The sequence below is a fragment of the Pelophylax lessonae genome (genome assembly GCF_965119305.1).
Source record: "Pelophylax lessonae genome assembly, chromosome: 9".
Classification (NCBI taxonomy): domain Eukaryota; kingdom Metazoa; phylum Chordata; class Amphibia; order Anura; family Ranidae; genus Pelophylax; species Pelophylax lessonae.
Window position 1 is genome coordinate 65,378,997 of NC_138776.1, and position 25,832 is coordinate 65,404,828.

General features: G+C 45.6%; 2 protein-coding genes across 2 annotated transcripts in view; one reads left to right on the plus strand and one right to left on the minus strand.

Moving 5' to 3' along the window:
- DOCK1 (dedicator of cytokinesis 1) overlaps nt 1-25,832 on the plus strand; it is a 696,032-nt gene that overhangs the window by 324,480 nt on the left and 345,720 nt on the right. The window lies entirely within an intron of this gene.
- Nucleotides 1-25,832, minus strand: part of INSYN2A (inhibitory synaptic factor 2A) — an 82,525-nt gene that overhangs the window by 10,129 nt on the left and 46,564 nt on the right. Inside the window, exon 3 of the mRNA XM_082266716.1 lies at nt 21,167-21,238. Within this exon, the coding sequence (XP_082122842.1) occupies nt 21,167-21,238 (72 nt within the window). The remainder of the gene's footprint in view (nt 1-21,166; nt 21,239-25,832) is intronic.

Consider the following 25,832-nt stretch of genomic DNA (forward strand, 5'->3'; position numbering starts at 1 on the left):
CCTACTCTTCTGGTAGAGTGTGCTCTACAGGAAAAGGTGGAACCTTCCCTTTCAAACCATACGTCTGCATAAAAACCTAGCGCATCCAAAGACAAATTGTAGACTTGGATGCTGCCTGTCCTTTCCTGGGCCCCTCTGGCAGCATGAACAAAAAAGTGGTCTTAAGAATCCGAGCCTATCTTCTCAAGTAAATCTTAAGTGTACGTACTACATCAAGAGAATGTAATAACTTTTCCTTCTCTGAGGATCTGGAAAAAAGGAAGGCCGTATAATGTCCTGATTCAAAAGAAAGGCAGACACCACTTTGGGCAAAAAACCTGGGTGTGGATGTAAAATCATCCTATTTTTTTTTTTTTTTTTAAAAACAAAAAAAAAAAAACAGTATTCGAGATGTTTCATATATCTAAAACATTTTATTAAAAATCGAATAGTTATGATAAAGATACAGATTCAGACTACACAGATTTTTAAACTGTAGGGTTCACATGTTTAACAATAGTGCATATAATAAAACCACACATTTTCGTGTCAGCGATTTAAAAAAAAAAAAAGTGATCCTTCAACTATTTTACAGGTTATAAGCAAATTAGGAACCAACCACCATTTGTAGGTTTGTGAAGAGTGCATTTGTGCAGGAGGGGGCGCAATTAAACCAAAAAAAAAAAAAAAAACACCAAACAAACACATGAAAAGGTGTGAGAAAGTCATAGTACATTTATACCACCTGTGCGAGTGCAAAAAAAGTGTAAAATCATGTGCATGCAATCAAACTTCAACAGTGAAATATGAGATATTGATGGTATGGCTTTTAGTAGAGATTCCCAGTGGTCAACCCGGACCTCATGCAAAAAACACTGGTTTGCTTTTAAAGACCAGTCTCCCAGTACCATATAATCATGTTTTTTCCCCTGCCATGAGTAACTAAAATACCCAAAAGTTTGATTCCTTATGATGGGGGCCAGTGCCATCACATAGGAGCAGGAGACAAATGTGCAAGCTCTGACTTGGGATTATACCCAACAGCTAAGCAGAGACTGGTTCTTTACCTGGACATTTAAGTTGAACTGTGCTTGTCCATGGAGGGCAAACTAGGAGAGGAACCATGAAAATTTAATTCTGCACTCTACACTTGACAGGTTAGTGCACAATTGCAGGTTCTCTGAAATCTAAAAATATTCAAGGACAATTACAGTAGATGCAACTAGACCTGATTAGATCAGGTTCCCACAATAAATATTGACCATAGTAATTGGGGGGGGGGGGGGGCTCAAAAACAAGTAGGTACACACCAATCAGAAAGGTGTAGACATGATAAATCATCCTATCTTAATGTAAAATCAAGAATGGCTCTTTACAAGAAAGAGCTTCTAGTTCCGATACTCAAAAAGACCTGTTTTCTTGTCAAAGAACCAGGGGAATATGCCCCAAAGGCTCAAAAGGCTATTTTTGTAAAACTGCCAGCACCAAATTTAGATCCCGAGGACACAATAGTGGCTTCACTGGTGGAAGCATATGTAACATCCCTTGGACGAAGGTTTGAACCAAGGAATGTGAAGCAATCGGCTCCTGGAAAAAGCCAACAAGGCTGAAATTTTGACCCTTAATAGTGCTCAAGGCTAATTTCATATTCACTCCTACTTGCAGAAATGCTAGTATTATCCCGATATATATATATATATATATATATATATATATATATATATATATATATATGCGGGGATGCCATTTCCTGGGCTCACACCAGGCAATGTAAGATTTCCAGACTCTTTAATAAATGCCTCTAGAGATACCCTCTAGAGGTTTTCTAGCATTTATCAGGGTAGAAACTACAGGGCCAGATATACCCCGCTCTTTCAAAATTGATGCTTCAATAGCCAAGCCGTCAAATTTAGAGACTGTAAAGCAGGGTGGAATATTGGACCTTGAGAAAGCAGGTCCGGACTCGGTGTAAGAACCCAAGGCTTTGTCACTACCAATTTTAGAATTTGTGCGTACCAAAACTTCTTCGGCCATGTTGGAACTACCAGGATTACTGGTTTCCCCTCTAGCTGGATTGGGCGTAATAGATGTGGTAGCAGCTGAACCGGAGGAAAGGCATAGTTAAGGAAAAACTCCTCCCAAGGAGTCACCAAAGCATCCACTCTGAGTGGAACCCTGGTCCTGGGCACAAATCTCTTCAACTTGTTGTTGAACCTGGATGCCAACAGATCTACATCTGAAACCCCCCCCCCCTGGTGTTGGCAGATTGTTGTAAAGATCTCGGGATGTAAGGACCATTCCCCCAGAAACACCTGTTGACGACTCAGTCTGCCAGACTACTGGAAGAAAGGATTCTCCTTTTTCCAAATTTCTGTTTTACAACCACCATTTTAGACTCTGAGGTACTCTTGGTACCAGAGACATGCACCAGTCTAAGGACTGGACCTTTCTGGTCCATGCTGACAGAATATTGTTCTGTAAGGGCCTGGCATGGAATTGAGCATAGGGAATTGCCTCCGAATGTGGACTCTTCCCTAATGGCTTCATGCAAAGCCATACGGAAGGATACTTTTTGCCTTTTTATGGAACAAACCAGATCCTTCAGGTCTGTGACCTTTCTTGATGGCAAGAATACCTTTGTCTGTATTGTGTCCACAAGGAAACCCAGATATTCCAGATGCTGGACCGGCTGTAATGCTGACTTTGCAAAGTTCAGTATCCAAACCAGACGTTCTAAGAACTGTAGTGTTTGGAGAACGTTTCAGCTTCGAGCTGAAGCCGATCGAGATATCCTGCCACTGATATCCCTTGACACCTTAGAGCAGCCAATACTGGACCTAGGATCTTTGTGAACACTCTTGGAGCTGTGGCCAACTCGAAGGGCAGGGCCACAAACTGAAAATTATGGTTTTCTACTGCAAAGAGTAAAAACCTTTGAAGGGCCTGAATATAGGCACGTGAGTATATGCATCCTTGATATCTATGGATGCTAGAAATTCTTCTCCCTGTAGGGAGGCCATGATTGAATGAATTGACTCCATACTGAAAGTATGAATGTTCATAAACTGGTTGTGAGCTTTGAGATCCAGAATAGGTCTCCCATATCCGTTCAGCTTCGGGACTGTGAAAAGATTTGAGTAAAAACCCCTGAATCCTTCATCCTCCAGAGCCTCTGTAATCACTCTTTGGGACCTACCTTGTCCAGAGCCAGAAAAAGGATCTGCAAGTATGTTCGACTTTACAAACTGAGAATGCAGGAACACCCGAAATTCCAGTTTGTATCTTTTTGTGATGCTGGAGACAACCCAGATGACCAGGACCATTTCCACCCAAACCTTCGAAAACCGAAGCAGCCCCCCCTGAGTGTGGGAGAACTCCTTTACAAGGTAGGCTTAGAGGTAGACTTGGTAGGTCTCTGGGCCCAGGGATACTTCTGCCCTTGCCCTGAAGGCTTGGTCCTGGATCCAGACGGCTGGGGCCATCGCAACTGCATGGGATTAGAATCACTGGGAGACTGAGTGCTGGGAATCTAAAAAAGGACGTTTGCTTTTCCTCTTAACAGGTAGCAACGCACTCCCCCCCCCTCCCCCAAAAAAAAAAACAAAAATCTTTTGGATATACTTATCCAGATCATCACCATGAAGAGAAAGCCAGCAATTTTTTACACGGTAGTTCCGCAGACCAGCTTTTTAGCCATAGGATTCTGCACATATGCACTGTCAAATGTGCAACCGTGACCTAAAACGCGAGGTAGATCTGTCAATCTTCCACAGACTCTCCTTGACAAGGAACCGCCCTGGACACTCGCTTAAAATGGTCTTTAAAAGACTGATAAACTCCTATAGCTGCTACTGCTGATTGTATCGCAGACCCTGTAACAGCAAAGGAGGCTTTTAGTAAAGATTCCAACTTTTTATCAGATGGATCCTTAAAAACATGGGCATTAGCCACAGGACAAGTTAAACTTTTGTTAACAGAAGAAATGGCAGCATCCCCAGTAGGTATACTCCATTTTTTTTTTAGTAAACTTTTCCTCCATAGGATTAAATAGTGAAAACCTTTTAGGGGGAACAAAAAACCTATCAGGATGATCCCATTCAGCATACATTACCTGCTCCAAGAGCAGATGTAAGGGAAAAGCCTGAGGACTATAAGGGCACAATGAGCCCAGAGAGGAAAAAGAAACTTAAGGCCTCCTTTAAGGAGGGAAATTTGTATCCAAATCAGACCATTTCAGTAAGAAACTGAATCAACAATCTCTGGGATTGAGAGGCGAGTGTGGATCCTGACTCCCCAGAAGTGAAAACCCAAGCTTGACCTCCTATAGGGTCATTTACAGCTACTTCTTCCACATCCTCCGCCCAATCCGGAACTGACTCAGGGGATGGCTCAGGTGAGGGGGATCTATCACATTTCCTCCCTCCATGCCAGCAAGTTAGCTTAAGGCTGGCTAATGCTGATGCCAAATCATCCTTAGTGATGTAGCTTGCGACAGAAGTACTAGGAGTAGCTACTATGCCTGACAACCATAATGGCTCAGATTGGTAATCACCTCTGGCTCTTCAGGGGGAGTTGAAACAGAGGAAGCACGGCTAGGTCTTTCAAGGCCTGATGGTGGCACCACAGTGCCCCCCCCCCAGCCCTTTTTCCGGCGGACATTGCTCTTAGGCAAGATAAACTATAGGTACTAACTTTAGTGTGCTCAAGACTTGTGCCAAGCTATACATCTTATCACACACAGCACTGATTATCCCAAAGATACAGAACCTGTCTGTGCCAGTAAATATACACCCTCAATGACTCGCACAACCCAGCTGCTGCTGCTGCACTGTGTTCCCTCCAGCCCCTGATTAAAGGTCTGCACGTTGAAAACACTTGTTTAAAATTTGCGCTGTTTGTGGTTGTACTGCGCATGCGCGGTGTGCTACATGGCATCAAGGTGCATGCCAATTGCGTCCAGACACGCCCCTCTTGCTCCAAGCATATGCTTGTGTGTAAATGGTGATAATTGCATGTGCGCACACAGATAATACTTTGCCACAGACACGCCACTGAAGGCATTGCTTGACCAGAGCTTTCCAAGGAGACATATTTCACCAAGGCAAAAACTACATGCCAACAACATGGTGTGAGAGCAGCTTAAGCAAACAGTTGCTTTGTCACAGCTGATACCTTTCAGGTGATCAGCACAGGGTGAGAACAGTGTGTTTAAACAAGCAAGGTATGCTTTAACATAGCTGATACAACTACGGTTTTGCACAGGCAAAGAGAAATGTTTAAACAAACAAGGTGTGCTTTAACATAGCTGATACATCAACTGTTTTTCACATGGAGAGCAAAAAATGTTTAAACAAACAAGGTGTGCTCTTACACGGCTGATACTTACTGCTTTGCACATGGAGAGCAAAAATGTTTAAACAAACAAGGTGTGCTTTGACATAGCTAAACACCTATTGTCTCTTGTAGAGACCAACATGGCACACGTTATCTGTTTTCATTAAAGGGAACGGTGCATAAAAATATTTTTACAAATATTTTTAAGATGGACTTACTAGTCCTGCCGCAGGATTCTGTCTTGTAACAAGAATCCAATCTTCACCCATCACAGTGGGTTTTGTCACTTTACAATCTTGGAAAAGGACTGGGTCCCCTTTTTTTTTAGAGGGGCCACTCCCTTCAACCTGTAGAGCACCCTGCCAGAGGGCCTTTGGGATTGGTTTTACCAAGGGTCCAGATCCCAGGGTCCAGTGCCTAAAAAGGACAACGTTCTAGGCAAAACCTCGTATCTACTTTCCCTAGGCGCAGGTACCATCCTTTTAGTCTTTGACTTTTTTGGATGGATCTGATTGCTAACCCCTTAGATTCAGAGATCTTTAATCAGGGTATGTAGCATAAACGTGGAGAGCCTCTCCACTGTGACCATCACCTTTTAGACACTGGCAAAAAAACCGGAGGTACTTTCTGTGTAGGAGGGGTTATATAGGGAGACTTCCTGTCTGATTGGTTGCTAGTGTCCATTCACCTGAAGGTAGTGATAACCCATATGGTATTGAATATGGCTCTGTGTCCCGTGATGTACGAAAAATAATATTTGTGCTTGTACATGATTGGATGATGGATAAAGTCGCTGTGCTAAGGGGAAATTTCCTTGCAAAGTGTACAGGCTAGTTTGCTTTGGAAATTCACCCCATAGTCCTGATGTAAACAGACCAAATGGCAAAGGGATTTGCAAACACATGGAACAGCAGTGATGAGCATCCGCCACTATATCGGTTAAACTCTCCTCCACTGTAATACATTGTGGTTCCTTATGCAGAGTGTGCATGACATGAAAAAATAAATAATCCTAAACCAATGTTTATAGGTTCCTCTAACGAGACATTCCTGGGTCTAATGACTTGGGCTCTAACAGCTGCCATGGTAATTCAGAAAAGGTTGCATATTATTGATCTGGAATTTTATTTATCTATCCACTAGTCAGAATAATTACACCTACGATGTTCTAATCTGGTACTTCATGTGCCCTGCTGCGGGAAGATGTAATTAAGAGGTTTAGATTTTTTAAGCTTTATAATGTGCTAATTATAATTTGAAAAAAAAAAGCACAGTTTGTCATTTCAGAGCAGTTCACGTAAGTTATTGCTCTTCTGTATTTGGACACATAACAAACTTACTCTTTGAAATTAGTGAAAGCAGTATTGTAGCGAAGGTTGAAAAACAAAAGGTTTTCTGATTGGTTGTCATGAATGTTTTAGAAAAAAAAGTTTTCTGGCCTTTTTAACAAGCAACATCACTCTAATATAAAACAGGTATGTTATTTCAGGGTTGAGATCTCTAATAACCAATTTTGTTTATTTTAAAGGCAATATGCAGATCATCTGATCTCCAAAGACAAGTGTCAAACACAAGGCTAGCGGTCTGAATCCAGTTCACCAGGCCATTTCATGTGGCCCTTGCACCTAGGGCTTTTTTCAGCTGGAACGTGGCAGAACTCCATTCCGCCACCTCCAGCTCTTGCTGTCACTCCCTGCTCACCACTGTAACTTGTAAATACAGACGCTTTCTGTGCTTACAAGAAAAGATTTCCTCTTGGTGGCACTCACAGATGACTACCTGCCCTGTACTCCCTGCAGGGACAAGGCAGATGGAGGGGCAGTGTGCGGTCGCGTGGTAAGCTGCTCTGTGATTCTCATCTGTGCTTAGGTGGGGAATGGGGGGGAGTGGTGCAAAGTTCAGAGCTGAGGAGGGGTGGAAGTGAGATGTGGACAGCCTGTGAAAGAGAGCTTAACCTTCAGTGCACCCCTGAACTCTGTGCACAGCGCACCCCTGAACTCTGTGCAGAGCGCACCCCTGCACTCTGTGCACAGCGCACCCCTGAACTCTGCACTCTGTGCACAGCGCACCCCTGAACCCTGGACATAAAGCACTCCTGGTAATTATTGCTCCTTTAAGATCCTCCCACTGTTAATACAATTTGGCCACACCCACTGTTCTGGTTTAGTGGGGGAGGGGCCATTTGGTTGCGTTTTTGCGCCTATTCTGTGAGGAAAAACAAGCCCTGGATACATTTATATAGTCTTACAGATACAACCAGACCTTTGAGGGCAACCGTAATGCTGATGTGCCCTGTGCTGAAATTGAGTTTGGCAACCCTGTACTAAGGCAACTAGTCTTGATCCTTTTTACTCACGCTTTTTAAAGGCATGCCAAAAAGCTGCCTATGAAGGTAAAGGGGTGTCTAAAGAAAAACTGTGCAGTTTTGACCAGAGTTGATAATACCTTTGCTGTTGGTGTAGGCCATTTATGTACCTCCTGAAGCCTGACTGAAAAACTCCCAGAGATTGCATCATCAAATCCTGCCTTGTTGGTAGGCATTGCTAAGACATTTACAGCTGTTACCATTCAGTTTAACCATCACAGAAACTCTCAAATGCTGAGCTCAGACCTACTGTGACTGGGGAGATAAGTAGTTATACCGGGATAATGCCTGCACCTACAGGCATCATCCTAGTATTTAATTTTTCATCCGGCGATTCTTTTTTTTTTTAACAGAAGTGATTTGAGTGGCTAAAGTAATACCTTCCTGGCATGTTTTCCCTCTTTTCTCACTTCCTTTCTGAGTAATCACTCAGGGGAGGAAAAAGAAATATCCTCAAAAGTGGGGGGGGGGGGGGGGGGGCACAGCACTAACAATGAAAACAGTTTTCAGTGAAAAGCTGAAGCTAGAATAAGAACCTAATACTTGAGCACCACACCATCCACACTGGTAACCTTTGTGATGACCTTTGACCTATAGTGGCTGTGGAACAGTCAGCATTTACTCACCTCCAGATGTGTTTTTTGGCCCCTTGCTTGCTGGGCTCTGTGGTTATAGTTGTTAGCTCCTAGCCACTATTGTGTCCTGTAGTTTGAGAAGACCTTGTTGGACAAACCAAATAGTATGGGGGGAAGGGGGGGGGATCAGGTATATGGACACTTCTGGAAGTGTTGGCTGTTGAAAAGTAATCAGCTAGGGTCACAGACAATGATGAAATCTTCCATACTTACATACAATACACCAATAAAAGGAGTATGAGAGCAAATTTCATTCTCTCACATGCAGAAAAACCTCATGTGCCACTGCATTTTACATGTAGTCATGGGCATACTTACAAATCTTGTGCCCCATAGCAAAACTTTGATGGGACCTCTGATGACATCTATCTGTGGCACCTGACCGTGCCAACTATGACAATATAGTCACTGATCGCTATGTATAACGAAGGACATCACTCTAAAATAGAAATGAAAGTATGCCTCCACCTTGAATTTCTGGAAATCTTTGATCAATACTGTTGTGCTCCTTTACAAGGCCACCTTCTTGTCTCATAGGTGCCTCAAAAAATGTAACAAAGTATAGGACCTATGGCTTGATTACCCTTCTACCAACACATCGCAATTCCCTGGGTTTCTTAGACACTGCTTTTCATTGGCAGCTGGGCCCTTTTGGTATTAGGTCACAACTATTTCTTAGTCCCTTTTATTTGTTGCTAGAGTGGGTGCTAGGAGTGCCTTCTTTGTCTCTTGGAGACCTTTTATTTGAGTGATATTGTCATATATATCCCTGTCCACTGCGCAGATACTGGCCACAAAACCATTGGGCAAATGGTATATATAATAAATATATATATATATATATATATATATATATATATATATATATATATATATATATATATATATATAATAAAATGGGCAAAACCTTTTTTTTTTTTTTTTTTAGTTTTGGAATGAATATGGATTGGAACACCTGTCAGTTTGTATTGCTGTATTTGTCCCCATTAGGGAGATTAACCCTCTTTTTTTTTTTCGGTTTATCATTATAATTGAAGGTAAAGGAAAAATCCTATGATTTGGGTCCTTGAGGGCTCCAAGGTGGGATTTCCTCTATTTCCTGTTTTGGTTATGGGACAGAAAGTGAAGGGAAATCCCCCAATAGGACACAGATGGCACAGAAAAATCTGAAAGGGGTTATAACCCTCCCTTACTCTTATCTAAAAAAAAAAAAAAAAAAAAAAAAAAAGTTGCCTATAGATTTACTTTAACATAAAGCATGTTTCAATCAATATAACCAGAAAAAGATCTGCCTGCATACTCACTACAGTAATAGGGTCCAATACTCTGCATATACTGTATGTTCTCAAAGGAACATGAGCAGTTATATTAGTTAACTAATACTCTTTTTCTTGAAAGCTCACCAGTTCTTTTTAGCATATCAGATCTCAGGGATGAAAGCCTGGTACACTGAAGTGATGTAAGTGTGGCGATCTCCCCCACTGTGCCTTTGTGCTCTGACAGTGGGTCCCCCATCCTGCCAGAACACACTGATCAATGGTTACCACCACTGATTGGATACGGTTCAGATGTTGTTTTTTTTTTCAGCATGCCCATTTGACAGAAGCTGATCGTTGGACCGGCTTCTGTAGAATAGACAACTGTACACACGGGCCACACAATTTCTTCTGAACCAGCTGATTTTTGGCCTGTGTGCACAAGGCTTTAGTACAGAGTCTACAGCTGGGTATAAACTGAGTTTTTTTTTTTTTTTTCTAAATCAACCACTGGGCTGATCAAAAAAAAAAAAACTCAGATTCTTGTATCCCCACAAGTAATGTGGATGCAGGAATCTCCCCGCTGTGCTATTTTATTCAAAAAGTAGAGACCCCCATCCCCAACTTAGGTCTGACGATCGGCTTGTGTTGAACAAGGGGGGCTACACACAGAACCAAACCTGTTTGGTTCCTGCTAAACCTGCCAAATTTTGGTACAGGTATACCTAGCTTAAGCCCTCCTACTGCCACAACCTGCAATTGCAAAAAGAGGTAGTCTGGTAGTTGGTAAAGGTAAAAAAGTAACTACAACATATGTAGTTATTACTCTATAACACTAATACAAACTTCTTTTCTCTATCGCTCATTGACAGACGTAGTCCTCGGTGATACAGCACCTTCGGGTTATGTTTCCTCCACAGGAGCAGGACTAGACAGGAAATAAAAATGCTCTGGCCACACCCCAGGGGCAGTCCCCGAGGGTATATCCTCTCTCTCTCCGCCACAGCAAATCAGTTTTTTTCTGTCTAGTCAGGAGTAAGGACCTAGATACCTTGCTGGGATCTTCGGTCCTGGCAAGATTTTTTTCTTAAAAGATTTTTTAGACAGCTTTTTTCTCCAGTGTTCCTGTGAGATCTTCAAGCAAGAAAGCTGAACTGGGCGACGGGCTGGATGTTGAGATCCGGTGGTCACCCCAGTTCAGCCTACGAGCGCGTGCAGGCCATAGCTCCGCGCTGGGTCGGCCGCGACATAGTCCCACTGGGGGACTGACCCCGCGAGTTAAACGTCTCGCTGAAACGCCAAGGACCATGAGTCACGGCGTCCGTATTGGTCGACAGCCCTCCCGCCCCGGTGGAGAGGGGTACTGTCAGGAGTTGGTGCCCGCCTGGTTCCGGTATGGTGAGTAGTATGTTCCCCCTTTTCCCCTGACGGGTCTTGTGGTGAACACGGGCCCCTCTCTGTATGGTAAGATAGTCCCCCTCTATCCTATAACATGGCACAGATCCCCCTACTTTGAGTGTGATTTTATGTGCAAAAAGCCAGGAGGCTTGGTTTGGGAGCTAACAATCTAATTGTATACATGTTAAAAAGATTGTAATCAGTGGCAGTCTGGGAATCTTACTGTGATAATAATAAGGTACCTACCAGTCAGAAGCCACGGACATGTAGACCGCCAACCACGCCAAATCCCCATGCAGAGAAGGTGTTGTGTGCCCTGCAGCACACCGCTATTCGGTACAGGCCGCCGCCATTTTTTTTGCTGGATCGCACGAGCCGCCATTTTGGCGTAGCCTCGTGTCTCCAGCATGGGGGCGGCCATGTTTGAGGTGACCCAAACACCTCGTGGAGCTAGGGGAGGCGCCGGAAGGCGTGCAGAGGGGCGGAGCCGCCTCCTTTCTTCCTGGGCAGCCAGCCAAAAGACTTCCTGTTTGTGAAGACAGCGCTGTAACCTGTTGCAGTTAAACTCTGAGCATCAAGTGGTGAGCCTGGGGGTCTATCTCTCTCTCTCTCTTGATCGATAGGGATCCCTAGCAGGTAACACTAAGGGGCTTTTGTGGCGCTGGGGGTCTGAAAAAAAAAAAAAAAGAGTTTTTTTTTATTTAATTGAATTGTATTATCCGGGAAGTTACTGGAATAATCATGGACCCTGCCACACAAATTCCCCCACCTGTTTCCCTCGAGGGGGCCACGGGACCCGCCGGTGCACAGAGTATGGATGCATTTACAGCAGTTTTGGAGTCTTTGTTGGCTCGGGTGGAGGCAGCCTGTCAGGGACGGGGGTCAAGGAAGCGACCCCCGCCTACCCCTATATTATCTGACACCTCTGACTCAGATTCAGAGATGGTCACTGCAGCTGCAGGTCCCTCTGCAAGGGCTGTTACGTCAGGTAAAGCTCCCTCAGACAGTGAGGAGGACGTTCCTTCTCCCGCTATAATTCAGGAAGAAGCATTGGTGGACGCACTAGTTGTGGCAGTGCGGGAAACCTTAAGACTTGAGGTTTTACCGGCAGAGGCAACTGAAACAGAGATTCCCTTTGGTACTAACAAGCCCATCAAAACGGTGAAGGTTTTTCCTGTACCCAAGTGTTTTGGTAATAAAATTAAAGGAGAATGGGAGCATTCTAAGCGTACCTTTACGATTTCCAAGCGTATTGCTAGACGCTATCCATTTGAGGAATCCTTCATTAAGAAATGGACGGTACCACCAGTGGTGGATCCACCTATTTCCAGGCTGAATAAAGCCACGGTTATCCCAGTGGAGGACACTTCGTCCTTTAAGGATCCGGTGGATCGGAAGATGGAAGCAGAGTCCCGCACTATCTTCTCTCTGATAGGGTCAGCATTTAGACCAGTAATTGTTATTGGTCTAGTTTCCCAGACACTTACGGAATGGGCGAGATTGGTACGCCAAGACCTTAGGGGAAAAGATATTCCCCAGGAAACATCTGATTTGATTGAACAGATTATACAAGGGCTACAGTTTATCTGTGACGCAGCCTTGGACACTACTCCCCTATTAGGGCATGCATCTATGTCAGCGGTAATCCTCAGACGTGTGCTATGGTTAAAATGCTGGTCAGCTGACCTAGGTTCCAAAAAGACCTTGACGAATCTCCCCTTTCAGGGGAATCGTCTATTTGGGGCCACCCTAGATGAAATTATTAAGGATGCCACTGGGGGCAAGAGCACTTTCTTGCCACAGGCTGCTAAAGCTAAGGGACCTTGCAACAAGCGAGGACCTTTCTTTACCGCCCATAAAGGGTTCGTACGCCCGGCTGGAAAAAGCGGGAAAGGCAAGACTCCTCCAGGAGGGTTCAAGAAAGGCTGGTCGGACAAACAGAGGACCGACTCAGCCAAACCCGAAGCAAAGGATTACACAGCCTGAAGGTGCGCCCCCACCCGGGTTGAGTGTGGGGGGACGTTTTCACCGGTATTCAGGACATTAGATCGAGCATCGACTACTACTACCGGTGCGATTCTTCCCTTCCAACATTTAAGTACTACAGGGAGCGGTAGTCACCGTTCCCTGAATAAATCTTTTCCTTTACCTTTTCCTAAGATTAGTCTCTATTCCCCACAGGAATCGGATCTGGTTGACCAGACAGACCAAGAAGCCTCTAGCCGGGTGACTTCGGTCCCTGAGGTTCAACCAGAAAAGATCACCCTTCCTGATAGGAATCGGGTATCTGATAAATGTGTGGGAACAGAAAACGACCAGACTTTCTCGGATGGTCAGGGCCAGATAGCTCTAGGGACGCCTGGTTCAGATTCAGTCAGCACCAGTGGTCCTAGAAATTCTAGGCTGGCCTCGTCAAGCCGGCCTGGCCGACTTGGACATGCTAGTCGCAGACGTTCCGTGGGAACTTCGTCTCAGGGAATGTCTGTGGTCTCAAGGACCAATTTACCATTGTGCTTTACAGTCGCTGGTTTTAATGGCCTGGCCATTGAGACCCAAGTACTGAAGGACAGAGGGTTGTCCGCTTCAGTCATTCCTACCCTTATTAAAGCAAGGAAAGCGACTTCCAGCAAGGTCTATTATCACACATGGAAGACGTGTATTGCGTGGTGCGAATCTTTAGGATTTCCTCCACGTACCTATTCGGTGACTCGAATATTGGCTTTTTTGCAAAAAGGGGTTGAGCAGAAACTAGCCTTGAGCACCATCAAGGGTCAAGTTTCAGCATTAGCAATCTTCTTTCAGAAACCTTTAGCTACCAAGTCCTTGGTGCGGAATTTCATCCAGGGGGTGCGGCACCTGGCTCCACCAGTCCGCGCGCCCTTACCGCCCTGGGATCTTAATTTAGTTTTGTCGGTTCTACAGAAACCTCCCTTTGAAAACATCAGGGAGATTCCCTTGCTTACTTTATCCCAGAAGGTGGCCTTCTTGGTGGCTATCACTTCTGCTCGCAGGGTGTCAGAACTGGCTGCATTATCATGCCAGTCCCCATACCTAGTGATTCATAGGGATAAGGTAGTACTTCATCCTAAGCCTTCCTTTCTTCCTAAGGTGGTTTCAGATTTTCATCTGAATGAAGATATTGTACTACCTTCCTTGTGTCCTCAGCCCAATCATCATCGGGAACATGCGTTGCATTCCTTGGATGTGGTTCGGGCAATCAGGGTATACCTGAAAGCTACGGAATCATTCCGTAAGACGGATTCACTTTTTGTGATCACGGATGGCCCCAGAAAGGGGTTGCCTGCATCTGCCGCGACCATTGCCAAATGGATTAGACAGACGGTGGTACAGGCTTATTCTATTAAGGGTCAGAGTCCTCCTTTCCCTGTTAGGGCGCACTCCACTCGAGCGCTCAGTACTTCCTGGGCCTTTCGCCATCAGGCGTCAGTGGTCGAGGTATGTAAGGCGGCCACCTGGTCGTCGGTACATACCTTTACAAAATTCTATAAAATTGATGTGATGGCATCGGCGGATGCCTCATTTGGCCGCAAGGTTTTGCAGGCCGCAATTTGAGGAGACCAGTGGTCTACCTCGAGGGTTTTTTTCTGTTTGAAAAATTTCTTTTCTCTAGCGCTGATTGACAGACGTAGTCCTCGGTGATACACCACCTTCGGGTTATGTTGCCTCCACAGGAGCAGGACTAGACAGGAAATTAAAAAGCTCTGGCCACACCCTAGGGGCAGTCCCAGAGGGTATATCCTCTCTCTCTCTGCCTCAGCAAATCAGTTATTTTCTGTCTAGTTAGGAGTAAGGACCTAGATACCTTGCTGGGATCTTAGGTCCTGGCAAGAATTTTTTTCTTAAAGGATTTTTAGATAGCTTTTTTTCTCCAGTGTTCCTGTGAGATCTTCAAGCAAGAAAGCTGAACTGGGCGACGGGCTGGATGTTGAGATCCGGTGGTCACCCCAGTTCAGCCTACGAGCGCGTGCAGGCCATAGCTCCGCGCTGGGTCGGCCGCGACAAAGTCCCATTAAAAGGACTGAACCCGCGAGTTAAACGTCTCGCTGAAACGCCAAAGACCATGAGTCACGGCGTCCGTATCGGTCCACAGCCCTCCCGCCCCGGTGGAGAGGGGTACTGTCAGGAGTTGGTGCCCGCCTGGTTCCGGTATGGTGAGTAGTATGTTCCCCCTTTTTCCCTGACGGGGTTTGTGGTGAACGCGGGCCCCTCTCTGTATGGTAAGATAGAGTCCCTCTCTATCCTATAACATGTCACAGATCCTCCTACTTTGAGTGTGATTTTATGTGTGCAAAAAGCCAGGAGGCTTGGTTTGGGAGCTAACAATCTATTGTATACATGTTTTAAAAATGTAATCTGTGGCATTCTGGGAATCTTATGGGTTAAGTATAAGCTACCTACCAGTCAGAAGCCACGGACATGTAGACTGCCTTCCAAATCAGATCTCCAGCTATTAGCAGGCCTCCCGAACGGCCATGCGGTCCGCCAGGGCCGGTACCGCCAACCACGCCATATCCCCATGCAGAGAGAGTGTTGTGTGCCCTGCAGCACACCGCTAGTCAGTACAGGCCGCCGCCATTTTTTTTGCTGGATCGCACGAGCCGCCATTTTGGCGTAGCCTCGTGTCTCCAGCATGGGGGCGGCCATGTTTGAGGTGATCCTACACCTCGTGGAGCTTGGGGGAGGCGCCGGAAGGCGTGCAGAGGGGCGGAGCCGCCTCCTTTCTTCCTGGGCAGCCAGCCAAAAGACTTCCTGTTTGTCAAGACAGCGCTGTAAGCTGTTGCAGTTTAACTCTGAGCATCAAGTGGTGAGCCTGGGGGTCTATCTCTCTCTCTCTCGATCGATAGGGATCCCTAGCAGGTAACACTAAGGGGCTTTTTGTGGCGCTGGGGGTCAGAAAAAAAAAAAAAAAAGTTTTTTCTTTTGAATTATATTATCCAGGAAGTAACTGGAGTTATTATGGACCCTGCCACACATATTCCCCCACCTGTTTCCCTCGAGGGGGCCTCGGCACCCGCCGGTGCACAGAGTATAGAGTCATTTACAGCAATTTTGGAGTCTATGGTGGCTCGGGTGGAGGCGGCCTGTCAGGGACGGGGGTCAAGGAAGCGACCCCCGCCTACCCCTATACCATCTGACACCTCTGACTCAGATTCAGAGATGGTCACGGCAGTTGCAGGTTCCTCTGCCAGGGCTGTTATCCCAGGTAAAGCCCCCTCAGACAGTGAGGAGGACGCTTCTTCTCCTGCTATAATTCAGGAAGAAGCATTGGTGGACGCACTAGTTGTGGCAGTGCAAGAAACCTTAAAACTTGAGGCTTTACCGGCAGAGGCAACTGAAACAGAGAGGCCTTTTGGCACTAATAAGCCCATCAAGACGGCGAAGGCTTTCCCTGTACCTAAATGTTTTGGTAATCAGATTAAAGGAGAATGGGAGCATTCTAAACGTACCTTTACTATTTCCAAGCGTATTGCTAGACGCTATCCGTTTGAGGAATCCATCATTAAGAAATGGACGGTACCACCAGTCGTGGATCCGCCTATTTCCAGGCTGAATAAAGCCACGGTTATTCCAGTGGAGGACACTTCGTCCTTTAAGGATCCGGTGGATCGAAAGATAGAAGCAGAGTCCCGCACTATCTTTTCTCTGATAGGGTCAGCATTTAGACCAGTAATTGTTATTGGTCTAGTTTCCCAGACACTTACGGAATGGGCGAAAATGGTACGCCAAGATCTTAGGGGAAAAGATATTCCCCAGGAGACATCTGATTTGATGGAACAGATCATACAAGGGCTACGGTTTATCTGTGACGCAGCCTTGGACACTACTCCCTTGTTAGGGCATGCATCTAAGTTAGCAGTGATCCTCAGACGTGTGCTGTGGTTAAAATGCTGGTCAGCTGACCTAGGTTCCAAAAAGACCTTGACCAATCTCCCTTTTCAGGGGAATCGTCTATTTGGGGCCAACCTAGATGAAATCATTAAGGATGCCACTGGGGGCAAGAGCACTTTTTTGCCACAGGCTGCAAAAGCTAAGGGACCTCGCAACAAGCGAGGACCTTTCTTTACCGCCCATAAAGGGCGCCCGGCTGGTACTAGCGGGAAAGGCAAGACTCCTCCAGGAGGGTTCAAGAAGGGCTGGTCGGACAAGCAGAGGACCAACCCAGCCAAACCCGAAGCAAAGGAGTACACAGCCTGAAGGTGCGCCCCCACCCGGTTTCAGGGTGGGGGGACGTTTTCACCGGTATTCAGGACATTAGATCGAGTATCAACCACTACTACCGGTGCGATTCTTCCCTTCCAACATTTAAGTACCACAGGAAGCGGTAGTTACCGTTCCCTGAATAGATCTTTTCCTTTACCTTTTCCTAAGATTAGTCCCGATACCTCACAGGAATCGGATCTGGTTGACCAGATAGGCCAAGTAGCCTCTAGTCGGGTGACTTCGGTCCCTGAGGTTCAACCAGAAAAGATCACCTTTCCTGATAACTATCAGGTATCTGATAAATGTGTGGAAACAGAAAACGACCAGACTTTCTCGGATGGTCAGGGCCAGATAGCTCTAGGGACGCCTGGTTCAGATCCAATCAGCGCCAGTGGTCCTAGAAATTCTAGGCTGGCCTCCTCAAGCCGGCCTGGCCGACTTGGACATGCTAGTCGCAGACGTTCCGTGGGAACTTCGTCTCAGGGAGTGTCTGTGGTCTCAAGGACCAATTTACCTTCGTGCTTTACAGTCGCTGGTTTTAATGGCCTGGCCATTGAGACCCAAGTACTGAAGGACAGAGGTTTGTCTACTGCAGTCATTCCTACCCTTATTAAAGCAAGGAAAGCGACTTCCAGCAAAGTCTATTATCACACATGGAAGACTTATATTGCGTGGTGCAAATCTTTAGGATTTCCTCCACGTACCTATTCGGTGTCTCGAATATTGGCCTTTTTGCAACAAGGGGTTGAGCAGAAGCTAGCCTTGAGCACCATCAAGGGTCAAGTTTCAGCATTAGCAATCTTCTTTCAGAAGCCTTTAGCTACCAAATCCTTGGTGCGGAATTTCATCCAGGGGGTGCGGCACCTGGCTCCTCCAGTCCGCGCGCCCTTACCGCCCTGGGATCTTAATTTGGTTTTGTCGGTTCTACAGAAACCTCCCTTTGAAAACATCAGGGAGATTCCCTTGCTTACTTTATCCCAGAAGGTGGCCTTCTTGGTGGCTATTACTTCTGCTCGCAGGGTGTCAGAACTGGCTGCATTATCATGCCAGTCCCCATACCTAGTGATTCATAGGGATAAGGTAGTACTTCATCCTAAGCCATCTTTTCTTCCTAAGGTGGTTTCAGATTTTCATCTGAATGAAGATATTGTACTACCTTCCTTGTGTCCTCAGCCCAAGCATCATCGGGAACATGCGTTGCATTCCTTAGATGTGGTTCGGGCAATCAGGTTATACCTGAAAGCTACGGAATCATTCCGTAAGACGGATTCACTTTTTGTGATCACGGATGGCCCCAGAAAGGGTTTGCCTGCATCTGCCGCGACCATTGCCAAATGGATTAGACAAACGGTGGTACAGGCTTATTCTATTAAGGGTCAGAGTCCTCCGTTCCCTGTTAGGGCGCACTCCACTCGAGCGCTCAGTACTTCCTGGGCCTTTCGCCATCAGGCGTCAGTGGTCCAGGTATGTAAGGCGGCCACTTGGTCGTCGGTACATACCTTTACAAAATTCTATAAAATTGATGTGACGGCATCGGCGGATGCCTCATTTGGCCGCAAGGTTTTGCAGGCCGCAATTTGAGGAGACCGGTGGTCTACCTCGAGGGTTTTTTTCTGTTTGAAAAAAAAAAAAAAAAAAAAAAAAAAGAAAATTTTTTTTTTCTCTCTTTTGTTGAGTCTCATCATTAAGGATGAGCATTGTAAACTTCTAGTTGGCACCGGTTGGGCCTTCTAGACTGGGATTTGATTTCATTTTCCCACCCCTCAGTTGTGATACTGCTCTGGGACGTCCCGAAGGTGGTGTATCACCGAGGACTACGTCTGTCAATGAGCGCTAGAGAAAAATGGATTTTTGTAAAATCTTACCGTAAAATCCTTTTCTCTTAGCTCATTGACAGACGTAGTCCCCGCCCCTCTGTTTTTTTGAGTTGGGTTGGGTTAAATCTCTAAAGACTGCTTTTTCACATAACTGATTTGCTGAGGCAGAGAGAGAGAGGATATACCCTCTGGGACTGCCCCTAGGGTGTGGCCAGAGCTTTTTAATTTCCTGTCTAGTCCTGCTCCTGTGGAGGCAACATAACCCGAAGGTGGTGTATCACCGAGGACTACGTCTGTCAATGAGCTAAGAGAAAAGGATTTTACGGTAAGATTTTACAAAAATCCATTTTTTGTTGAGTCTCATCATTAAGGATGAGCATTGTAAACTTCTAGTTGGCACCGGTTGGGCCTTCTAGATTGGGATTTGATTTCCATTTTCCCACCCCTCATTTGTGATACTGCTCTGGGACTTCCCGAAGGTGCTGTATCACCGAGGACTACGTCTGTCAATGAGCGATAGAGAAAAATGGATTTTTGTAAAATCTTACCGTAAAATCCTTTTCTCTTAGCTCATTGACAGACGTAGTCCCCGCCCCTCTGTTTTTGAGTTGGGTTGGGTTAAATTCTCTAAGCACTGCTTTTGTGACATAACTGATTTGCTGTGGCGGAGAGAGAGAGGATATACCCTCGGGGACTGCCCCTGGGGTGTGGCCAGAGCATTTTTATTTCCTGTCTAGTCCTGCTCCTGTGGAGGCAACATAACCCGAAGGTGCTGTATCACCGAGGACTACGTCTGTCAATGAGCTAAGAGAAAAGGATTTTACGGTAAGATTTTACAAAAATCAATTTTTAACACTTGCTATTTTTCAGAACTACAAACTTCACCTATCTTTGATGTTTTAGTTGAGGAGCCTCAGGAATACTGCGCTAGGCATATGGGATTCATTTAGAATGGTTGGGCTGTTGTAGAAATCCAGAGGACAATAACTCCACAAAAAAATGGATAAGGCAAGGGAGGGGGGGCTTTTGCTATCATGATGATCCTGATGACTCTGCACTGCAGACTTCATAGTTTTAAAAAGTTAGTTCTCCTTTATAAAGAAAAAAAATACTTTATACAGTTCACAGACACCATGGCATAATTTTAAACTGTTTTGAAAAAATGCAGTTATGCTCTTCCCTTACCTGTAGGCCATTTGCGCAGGAACAGTTCAGGCACCAGTGCCGCCACACTTTCGAGCCTTACACATGTGCATTGTGCTCTCTGCTAAGCAGATGAGCTCAGCAGCTGTGACGGAAGAGCGAGCGTTGCAGGTGCTGATGTAATCTGCGGTGATAAAAATAGTGCTGTGCATGTGTGGCTCAGGAGGACAGCACTCTTGTACCACTAGGGGCACTCTTGCTGTACCACTAGGGGCACTCTTGCTGACAGCTGATCTGTCCTCGAAGAGGACAGAATGGAGCTGTGATCGAAGCAGTAGGGGCAGCCTTTGCTCCATGTTCAATTGGCCTATGGGTATGGGAAGAACATTGGTGCATATTTTTTAACATCATATTAGTGTTATAGAATGGTGGAATGGTGTTCATGGACTGCGCATGTTTTTTTTTTTTTTTTTTTTTTAACTTTTTTTTGATAAACTATCCCTTTTTATAATGCCTCAACATCTTCCTTAGTAAAGACCCCTACCACCCCCCCCCCCCCCCCAATATCAGGAGCTTTGGGCTGTTATTAGTATAGATATGTCCCTGCTTGTAGTTTATGGGAATGCATATCTGTGCAAGAATTTTATCATGTCCTACTGTCAGTAAAAAGTTAATATCCAGTGTTTATGGGTCAGCAATTTATGAATGAAGTGAATTCTAGCAATATACAATCTATACTAATTTAACTGTTACAAACAAGCCTAATGCTAGCTATCAAAGCTGCCCAATCAATATTCACATTTTATGGTTAGTCTGAGTTAGCCACGTCAAGGATCTCTGCTAAGTGATGAATGATTTAGTGATGTCACCAGATCGAAGTAATTTAAACCTACTTCCTTTAGAAAACAAAATGACTGACTGCAGTTTATGAAACTATTCTTATTGCTTCGCTATAAAACTACAATCATTGTTGAGCATATTCAAGGTTCCCACAAGTTTTAAATGTCTGCCTCTTACCTGTATATAATACATGCGCTGTTCCTGCATGTGTCGCAGTTTGCTGTGTCTTGCCCAGTTCGATATGAAAGCCTAAAATATTGAAAATAAAGCGACTTGCATTAAACTTTTATTCAATCTTCAGTGTCGCACACCTTACATACAAGAGCACATTTAACCAAAAATTTGCTACTAAGCATTACATGCAGTCTTCTAGAATGAGACGTCTTAATTTGGCCCTTTAGATATTGTACAGTGGTTGAATGTGTGGGTATCACTGAACATTTTTGTTTTCCAGGAATTCTTGTTCGCATGTGATCTTTTATTAACCAGCTGTATATGTTTATGTAATGAAGGAGAGTGGTGGGAGAGCAGCTATATGTTCTTGGTGCCAGTTTTATTGCGTAAGGGACATTAAGATTAGATGAACCATGTATTTTTCTGTATTCCGTAAAGCATGATCAGCTGGGAAACTAATTGATGAGGCCGTGTCCAAACTTGTAGCTTTACTAGTTGTGTCTTTATAAACCGATTCAAAAAACATAATGCAGACCTAGGTTATTTTTTTCCCTGGAATTCTGCCTAAAGAATGTCAACCCAAAATTTCATTTTCCTGATCTGTGTCTGCTATACTTTAATGAAAATGTATCCTGTTCTCTTTGTATTGCTTCCTTTGTGTGAAATGCCTGGTGATCCTGCCAGTCCCTCTGCTTTCAAATTATAAACTGACCACACTAGTCAGGAGAGTACAGGGTGGTCAGTTCTCTAGCTGTGCTGTGAATTCTGCCCGCTCTCCTCTGATGATCAGACTTGTGCTGACATGCCCCCCTGCACAGCCGTTCACTGGGAAGATAAGAGTCCTGCTGTTTCGTCTCCCCCAGTTCTCTCCAATCCTTATGCAGCTGAGAACGGAGGGTATGTGATCACTTACAAAAAAGGGAAAAAGGTATTTGTAATGTTCTTTTATTTTTATACACAAATGTTTTGCTTTTCACTTCTATTTTAAACAATGTATTGTTTTACAAGGTGAGGTAACCAATGCTATTTTTCTTGAACTCCCATCTCAATCCTACCTATGCATAAGGACTATGCTCTCATAAGCTCTTTTTTCTTGCATGCCACAGCTCCAGCTCTTGATAGATGCTGTGAAAACATTGTGCAAATGTTCTGTTTCAAAGTCTGCCTGTTTAGTACCTGGATACAATGTCATTATTCTTCTTTCCTGGTTGACTGAAATTATTTTTTTTTTCTGTTGGCTCTTGCTTTTTTACTTTACAAAGTATGCAGATCAAGAAAAGTCAGGGTTAGCCTTGAAGTCCTTATCTGCATACTTGTCCTAGGTCAGTTAACACTGACAACTATTAATCTCCTTTGAAAAAAGTCTACCAATATGGGTAAAATCAGCTGGACCTTTTTCTGTGCAGTAGTTTTGTGTGTCCTCATCAGGTGAGCGTAGAAAAGAATGAGTATTGCTCTTTTCCCTACATAAGTGGGATGGAGAACAGTAATTTCTCTTTCGTACATCGACGTACACAGCGCTTCATAAATCATAACTAGTGGGTTATATTGCCTCCTCCAGGAATAGGACTAGGCAGTACAAAAAACACCTGGCTACGCCCATGGTCTGTCCTCAGCTGGTATATAATCCCTCTCTCTGCTCTAGGTAATCAGTTTTAATCTGTCTAGTCAGGACCAAGGCTCCCGGCTGGGATCTCTGGCCCTAGCAATTTGTTTTCTTTCCTTACATCTTTTTTGCTTTTTCTCTCGGGAGATCTACTATCAACTGCCGGTCTGGGCGACGGGCTGGATAATCTAGATCCAGTGCCCCCCCCAGCCCAGCCAGCAAGCATGTGCAGACCGCAGCTATGCACTAGGTCTACCGCGACATAGCATGACAGGCAGAGGCTGGCCCGCAAGTTAAACATTTCGCAGGGTCGCATACGGTCAGGCTTGGGTCTGAGTCTCAGCGGTCTCTTGGCGGACTGCTCCCCTACTTCAGTGGCGAAGATTCTGTGTGGAGCATTACCTGCAACATGGAAGACTAAGTACAGTCCCTCCTCTCCCCTTTTGGTGGTTTTTCTGGGTGGACACTGGCAACCTTCAGGGACGGTCAGACCTTCCTGCAGGTTCCCTCCTCCCATTCCTAAATCCCTCAGTGAGCTGGGCTTCCCCCCACCCCCTTTCCCCCCGTCTGGACCTTGAGTCTGGTGGGGGTCCCAGGGCAGAGTATGCAGCGGAAACTATTGGGCTCTCCCTTGCTATCTCCACTCTGTAAGGGTCCCGGGATAGTGTGCATCCTGCCATTTTCCCTTAGTTTGGCTGGTCTCCGATTGGCGGCCATGTTTGTGTAGCCTGATGTCACTGGGCCATTTTCTCTTGGTCCGGGAGGCGCTGGAGATGACCGAAGCCTGGTGGGGATGCCAAAGCTCCTCCTTTTCCTCCTCAGGTTCCTCTTCCTGTGCCCAGGACATGTTGATGCTGGGCTCAAATTCTTGGCGCTCCTCCAGTCAGTAGGGTGACCTTGGGGGTCCCTGTTCTCTCTCTCTCTCTCTCTCTCTCTCTGCTGATAGGTACCCTGAGCCTTGAAGGGATCCTTTAGTGGTGCTAAAAGATCATTTTTGTACTGCAAGGTCTTCCTTTTCTTATTGACCTCAGGGTCACATCTCCCCCACTGACCCCCTGGTCATGGAGGTGGCAGGTCCCTTTTAACCCCAGCTTCCCAGGATTGCACTGACGGCGGTCCTGCAGTCCTTAGTGTCCCGGGTGGAAGTGGCATGTGGGCAAGGGCCCAGGAGGAAGCATCCCTCGCAGTCTGTCTCATTTGATTCGCAGCCTGATGCTGCCGTGGATGTCCAGGGGGGGCTTAATATTACACCCCTAGATCCATCTGACAGTGAGGATGATTCCTCCATGGTCGCAGCAGCGAATGAAAAAGTGCTTGTAGATGCACTTATCACTGCACTGCGTGAGACTTTAAAAACGGAGGATGTGACTGATGTAGCCACGAACGTGGCTTTGTTCTTTAGTACGCATAAGTCACCTCGTACTCCAAAGATGTTTCCTTATGTGCCCTATTTTGACAGGTTTTCCTGTAAGGGATAAAAACAACCAAAATTACCCTTTGTGGTCCCCAAACTTTTAAAAAAGTGGACTAGTTCACTAGTGGTGGACCCTCCTGTTTTCAGGACGAATAAAGCAACCATGATCCCAGTAGAGGAATCCCCGTCCTTTAAGGACCCGGCTAACAGGAAACTAGAGGCTGTGGCAAGTAGCATGTTTACTATAGCTGGTTCGGCATTGCGGCCAGTCTTTGCCTCAGTCCCCTAACTGAATGGGCCAAGCTTTTGCACCAGGGCCTGGGGAGTGATTAGGTCCCACTGCTTATGTTGATTTAGCAGACCAGTTGGTCCATGGGCTGCAGTTTATTTGTGATGCAGCTTTGACTACAGCTCCTGTGCTACCCAAACTTTGTTTCAGCGGTGGTGATTATGCGCATGCTGTGGCTTAAGAATTGGTTCGCAGATCAAGCCTCTAAGTAAGTCCTTATTGATCTTATAGGTGATCGACTGTTTGGGGCTACCCTGGATGACATCATTAAGGCTATCACGGGGGGGGGGGGTTTAAGTACCTTCCTGCCACAGTCAAGAAAAGGGAAGGAGCCTCATTGCGGACAGGGGGGCCCTCCTTCTCAGCCCACAGAAAATTATTTTGTGCTTCTGCGACGAGGAATAAGGGAAATAGATCTTTTAAATCTTCCCCGGGAGGTTCCAAGCAAACTTGGTCTGGTAAACCTAGAGCTAGCTTCTCCAGGACCAGCAGACAAGACCCCTTCAGCAGGAAGGCCTGCCTGGTTTCCGGGCCCCGTGGATTTCTTTTGTGTACGTCGAGATCCGCAAAATGTTTTTTGGGAGTACCCAGAAAGGGGGGAAAAGTGTGTTCTTTTCAGGTTTTGTAGGTCCTGAGTCTCCTTGTGCGGATTTAATCCCTGCAGAGGTTCAGGTAATGTCTGAACTACCTAAGGACCCCCCTATCCCTGTCTGGGGAATTGAATTACCTGCTGTAGGTCTGATTTTAATTCTGACCAGGGTGGTCCTTCCTCAGGAACCTCGGGCCATGATTCACCGGCTGCTATCACACAGATAGTTCTCTCTCCCGATTTGCATACAGGTTCTGAGTCTGGTGGTATCCACCTTCAAGACAGTTCTGTTTCCACAGTCCTACATGCAGCTCCTTTAGCAGGTTTGGCTTCACAGGAGGATACCGAAGTTCTTTGCATGATTACGGGTTCCTCAGGCAGAGACTGCAGGTGTCCGAATGTAAGGCCAGTATCATCCTCGGCTCAGACTTTTTCCGCAGTTCCTGCAAGGAATCAAGAGTGGGGATCTTCCGATCATCCTGGTGGCCGTAAACGTCCCTTGGGGGTTTCCTCTCAGAGAAGACCAGGTGTCTTCTCTGAGCTAATCTACCATCCTGCTTTATAGTCACTGGTTTTAATAGCTTGGCTATTGAAAGCTAGGTACCGAGGAATAGAGGTTGGTCTGGATCAGTGATCCCTACTATGGTGAAGGTGAGGAAGTCGTCTTCCAACAAGATATACCTTCGTATGTGGAAAGAATATATTTCTTGGTGTGAGTCGATTGGCGCTCATCTTCTACTCTTTTCTGTGGCTCAGATTTTAACCTATATT